This window comes from Andrographis paniculata, unplaced genomic scaffold (genome assembly GCF_009805555.1).
Source record: "Andrographis paniculata isolate CXL003 unplaced genomic scaffold, ASM980555v1 Contig33END, whole genome shotgun sequence".
Lineage (NCBI taxonomy): Eukaryota > Viridiplantae > Streptophyta > Magnoliopsida > Lamiales > Acanthaceae > Andrographis > Andrographis paniculata.
The window spans coordinates 473,985-480,132 of NW_026137566.1; the positions used below are offsets into that span (position 1 = coordinate 473,985).

General features: G+C 33.5%; 1 protein-coding gene across 1 annotated transcript; it reads right to left on the minus strand.

The window, feature by feature from the left end:
• Window positions 1-989: 989 nt before the first annotated feature.
• On the minus strand, window positions 990-5,037 carry LOC127248350 (AT-hook motif nuclear-localized protein 10-like). Its single transcript, XM_051270642.1, has 6 exons — window positions 4,892-5,037; window positions 3,932-4,500; window positions 2,603-2,655; window positions 2,306-2,437; window positions 1,814-1,975; window positions 990-1,553 (listed from the first exon to the last, which is right to left on the minus strand). Exons 2-6 carry the CDS (start codon window positions 4,383-4,385, stop codon window positions 1,299-1,301), a joined length of 1,056 nt encoding a protein of 351 aa, XP_051126599.1. The 5' UTR covers window positions 4,386-4,500; window positions 4,892-5,037; the 3' UTR covers window positions 990-1,298.
• Window positions 5,038-6,148: the final 1,111 nt, after the last annotated feature.

Consider the following 6,148-nt stretch of genomic DNA (forward strand, 5'->3'; position numbering starts at 1 on the left):
TATGTGATAATATGCTAAAAATCTTTAAGCCTAACTAACATTGCATGCTCATTTTACTTTTGAAGCACCACTTAAAGTTAAAAGTGATATTGACAGAAATAGTTTCCGTAACACATATAAAATTCATAGACAACACATTATTTGAAATAAAATTATATCTTTTTTTATTTATATTTATAGATGTATTTTACACGAGCATATTATGTGTTATAATCAATAGTATTATGTTCTATGTAAGAATATATATATATGTTGTTAGTTTATATCTACATTTGTAATATACCATCTGTAATAATATCATGTAATATATATTAGTGCAGATGTGCTCTCAGTATTATGTTAAATTTTAAAATTTAGCCCATTAACAACCATCTATATTGATATTTATGTGCATATAGTTAATATGCTTTAGATCGAGTAGTGACTAGTTCTTATTTAATTTTTTGTTCGTATTTACTTTTTTCTTAACATATAAATAGATTTACTATCTCATTATTAAATTTTACACTATTAGGATGTTGTTAAAAAATTTAACCAATATTACTATATAAATTTAGAACTTTGATTTAAATATGAACCCATTGTTAAAAACATTATCACACAAAAGTTAACACAATAACAACAATCCATTATATTTCACTATTTCTATTATTGAACATTCCCAAAATATAGAAATGATATTTTTCTATGTTCACCCAAATGTATTTATTTACTTTGGATTTGAAACCCAAACCATTATTATGCATATATTTTCAATAAAATTGCAATATTTACTTTTATCCAACTTCATAGGTCTTATTTATTTATTTACAGATTATTATATTCAGCCCAAAATTTACCCAAAAAAACACTCGAATACTAACATTTGCATATTTCCACGTTATTTAAAAAAAAAAAAAAAATTCTAAACAAACCCCAATTGTTAATTTAAATATTATGATCCAATTTGTGGGAACCATAACAAGATGAATAAAGTAAACGCTACCAGCTCAAATAAAAAGTTCTGAAATTCACTGCAAGAAATAGATCAGACGAAACAGGTAAAAACACCAATGCCGGAAACTAATAAAATCTCCATTCCTCAGGAACCTAACTATGGAACAAACATCAAAAGCCTTCCACAATAACACTGACTCGATTCGATTCGGTTCAGTTCGATTCTTATTCCGATAGTAGAAAGAAGTCAAGAGAGAGGTAGACGGCGAAGCGGGCGGCCGCTTTTCAGTTACATTCACGAGTCGAAACTAACGATTAACAGGGAATTACACAGCGCATCGAAGATCACAGATCCGATCGTATCATTTCCACGGCATGACTTGAGGATGGAGGTTATGAAACGTACCCGAGATTAGATTCAGCGGGCTCGAAGGTCCTCCGGAGGATTCGCTGAAGGTGCCACGTGACGGTGAGCTGCTGCCGCCGCCGCCGCCACCGCCACCTCCGCCGCCGTTTCCGGCGCCGACGATTGTTAGGGGACGGGCGGCGGAGGAAGGGTCCGTCTGGGTTCTTGATTTCAGCTCTTTCCGGTTGTCCACAAAGCTTCCGACAACAACCTACCGTACGTAGAAAGATGGGAATTGCCGTAAAATTCGATGTCGTACATAAACAGCCGAAAAAAATTGTCATGGGATTTTCCCAAAATTTCACTATTCATCAAATTTTTTACCCCCAATACCTATTTTTGATTTTATATATTATACTAAAAAAACAATTTTACATTCAAAATATCGTATTATTCCTATTTAAATTTTTTACTATTCAAATTTAACTCAAAATTCAAACCCCAAAACAAACACACCCATAGAAAAGGTACCTGCACGGGGCCACCTGCAGTTAGCATACCAGCCACACAACCGCCGACGATCCTTCCGTCGGGTCCTGCTAATGTTGTGCTTAATCCACCGACCCTGCTTTTCTGCCCATCTACATCGGAAAGCATATACGATCCCGACAGGTTCAAGAGGTCATAGCGGCCCTACAAAACGTCAAATTTTAAAACACGAGCGCAGATATCGTAATCACAAGAAGAAAGTACTCGACACACATCATTTATTTCGAGAAATGCCGAGAAATTATATGGCCACCACAAAAATAGAAAATAGGTTTGAAACATGATAGCTTGCTCTTTTTAAGATTCAACCTTTTACTATTTGATCTTTACTAAAAATATATATATATATATAAATATATATTCCAAATTCAATACAGACTGAAAAGAAACACACCCGATGAGTTATTTTGGTATTGAAATAAAGATAAATCCAAAAACATAAAATTGAGTAAGGCATATATCTAATATGGGAACCTTGAAGGTAGCAGTTCCACCCGAAGCTGCCGGTTGGCGCAGAGTCACATTTGATACGACACCGTTTGCAGATAGGATACAAATTGACCTCGGACCATCATGAGAAAATGCCATTATTTTTGAAGAAATATCCTGAAACCATGAATTGAATATTTATAGTACACAGCCGGCAATAATAGTATCCAATCACCATTAGAAATGAGTAACATTGCCTAAAAGAACAGCCGGAAATGGATACATAATTATTTTTTCCTGTTTATATTTAATTAACAGATGGAAAAAGGTGAAAGCACTAACCTCTCCTGCATTCACACTGATAACATGAGGTGTAAATGCCAGTCCATTCGTGCCTGTTAGCATAATTTTATAAAAGGCATTAGCGTCTCCGGATAATTACAAAAGCCAACAAAAAATACAATTGCAGAACTACAATTTTAGTGCAGAAGACTTGATTGTTAAGTGAAATGGGAACAGAGAAAAACTACAACGTTGGGCAAGCATGGTTACAAGCAAAATAGTGTATATTGATATATATATATATAATTTCAAGAAAAGACTCGTGTAAATAGATTAGATTATAAAAATCAAAAGATACACGGAAGCTTATTTGTCTGAGAAAAGGCGCAAACAAGAAACCACACACAATTAAAAAAATGGACAGATCGGAATCAAAAAAGTAAATTATACAATTGTTATGGGAAGCAGCCGTATAAGACAACACGGAACTAATAAGATGAAACTTGAAGACTATATCCATTTGCAAATACGGCGGTAAATTCCAACATTAGATTCCTGAATGGGAAACAGATCAACAATTCTTGAAAAGTTCCTATGAAATCAACAAAATCCCATAGCAGCCATCTAGATCACAATAAAGCATAATATCTAAATCCAAGAAACTTAAATCCCAATCCACGGATTGAAGGACATAAAACTAACATAAACCAGAAAAGTTAAGAGTAAATATTTCATCAAGACTATTATCCATTCAAGAATACAGCGGTAAATTCAACATTAGATTCCTGAATAGGATGACTCCAACAGATTAACAATTCTTTGAAAGTTTAGAGATGAAATCAACAAAACCCCAAATCCGCCATTTAGATCACAATAAATCATATCATCTAAATCCAAGAAAATAAGTCCCAAACCACAGATTGATGGACATAAAACTAAACATAAACCAGAAAAGTTAACAGTAAATATTTCTTCAAGACTATATCGATCGGGGGATACGGCGGCAAATTCCAATATTAAATTCCTGAATAAGATTACTCCAACGGATCAACAATTCTTGAATTTTTTGGACATATGAAATCAAAAAAATCCCAAATCAACCATTTAGATCACAATTTTTTTAATCATAACATCTAAATCCAAGAAAATTAAATCCCAAACCCCAGATTGAAGGACATAAAACGGAACATAAACCAGAAAAGGTAAACAGTAAATATTTCGATTCCACTCTAAATCAGGCATAAACCAGCAAAAGAATGTCATGTTCCCTCCACTAAGATAACATAGTTAATACCAAGAAACAGCTGCTCACAGCAAAGATCCAATTACTCCATCCAAAGACTCAATAATAATATATATAGATATAAATAAATAAAGAGACAACATTACCCAAAGGTTGAATTAGCTTCTTCTTGTTAGTCGAGCCAGGCGGTCTGCCCCGGGGCTTCTTCCCTGCAGGCGTTGCTGATTTCGCCTGCGGCTCCAACGGAGGAGAGAAATTCAGGGACTGTTGGGAACCCATGTTTGCAGGTTGCTGCTGGGGGGAAGCCATGGCCATTGCCATACCCCCGTCTGGCCCGTACTTCCTTGGCCGGCCCCTCTTCCGCCTAGGCTCAGTGGAGTTTAGATTCACGGCTTCCCTGTTGGAGCCGGCAGTGATTGACTGATACGGCGGCGAAGATCCGACAGGCATGTAGCCACCGTCGCCGCCGTGATAGGACATTCCCATTTGCTGATCTAGCTGAGAAGAAACCCCAGAATTTTGCAGCTGCGGCACCTGGGACACCGGCCTAGCAACCGCGAACGGCTCACGGCTGCCGGTTGCCTCCGACACACCCGACATCTTTGCCGGGGTTCCGAAATTGACGCCGAAGAAATCCAGATATGCTACTGGTAAACACGGGGGGATAATATTTACAGATCCTTGTGCGGACAGGAACGGTAACAGCTTCCGCAATCTGCAAAATTGAAATTATCGGTACCATTTCAAAATCAGAGACAAATGCAAACTTTAACAGCTCAAGATTCAAACTCTCTGCAAACTATTCAAAATTTTCAAGGTGTAATTTGGAGGGAAACTGAGTATTACTGCATACTGTGGTAGCAAATTTCGAAGTAAATAATTGAAGATCCTTCTTCTTTCAGTAAAAAAATTCACAAATTCAACCGATTTTTGCAGCGATCGGTGGGGAAATAACGCGAAAATCTCAAAATTAAAGCAAGAAAATAAGATAGTGTTAAAACCTTTCCTAATTCTCTCGCATTTACCATAACTTGTAAAATACTCGAAATTCACACAAGAAAACAGCCAAATCTCGGAAAATCGTGGAAAAATCGGGAATTGCTTACCGATAAATTGAGAAATTTTTGTGCAGCAGCAGAGATGCAAGAAGATGAAAGCGCGAAGGGAGAGGAATTTTTTAGGGATTGTGAGCAGGGAAAGAAAAAGGGGTTTTCCCGTGCAAAGCTTTTCCAGGAAATGAAAAATGAAAAAAATAAGTTAAAAAAAATAAAAAAATAGTACGTGGTAATGGTCGGTGTGGTAAAGCCTCGATCCGACCGAATATCCACCGACCCGACCCGATAAAATAATGGACTCAATAAATACCGCAGACCCGACTTGTTTAAACTCCAAGCTCCAGTAAGGAAAGAGAATGAGAAGGTGGAACCGTGGAAGGAAGTGTTTATTTGTTGTTATTTTTAACGGTCTTTGTTGTTATTTTTAACGGTCTCTTGTATTTTTAGTAAAAATAATACATATATTATGTTTTATTTCTTACATAAAATTTTTATATTAATATAAAATTTGCATAGAATATTTTTATCGTTCAAAACTGATAATTAATTTTAAATAAATACTTAAATTATGTAAAATTTATACAAATATAAAATATTTTAAATAATTTTTTTAATAAAATAAGTACATAAATACTATAAAAATAATAATTAATCAATTATTTATATATATATTTTATTCAAACAAATATTAAGATATTTTATATTTTTTTATTTGTATAAAGCTTGCATAATTTGATTCTTTATTTAAAATTAAACATCAAAACATTAACGTAATCGAATTTCACATAATAAATACAATATTTTATGCATTTTTACTAAAATATAACGAATTGTTATATAATATGAAAATTAAAGATGGTGTATATTAAAATTTTTATTTCTTAAAAAATAAATATATAGCTCGAAAATGAAAAAGAAAAAACTATCGAACTCCACGTGTCGTATAACTTTAAATCTTGAATTTGATTCAATTAAAAATTTTTTATTTGAAAAAAATAAAAAATCTTTTAATATGAAATTTGAGTTTGCATTTTAATACAAATAAAAAAAAAATTCTGTTAGTATTTTATAATACAAATATAATGATATTTGTATAATAAAATATATAAATACAAATATTTTTAATGTTAAAAATATAATATTTTAAAAATTAAGATGATATTAAATACTCCCTCCGTCCCATAACAAAGTATCCATTTTTTCATTTTAGTTTGTCCCATAACAAAGTATCCATTTCTGTAACTGTACTATCTACCTAACATTACAAATACCCTTGCAACTTACAATATATTACACAAATGTCATTAC

Excerpts from the sequence above, each read along its gene's own strand:
- LOC127248350 (XM_051270642.1), bottom strand. The coding sequence starts at position 4,385 with ATGTCGGGTGTGTCGGAGGCAACCGGCAGCCGTGAGCCGTTCGCGGTT. Across the intron at positions 1,976-2,305 it reads GTGGAACTGCTACCTTCAAG|GGCCGCTATGACCTCTTGAA; the intron begins GTTCCCATATTA and ends GACGTTTTGTAG. Across the intron at positions 1,554-1,813 it reads CTGCAGGTGGCCCCGTGCAG|GTTGTTGTCGGAAGCTTTGT; the intron begins GTACCTTTTCTA and ends TACGTACGGTAG.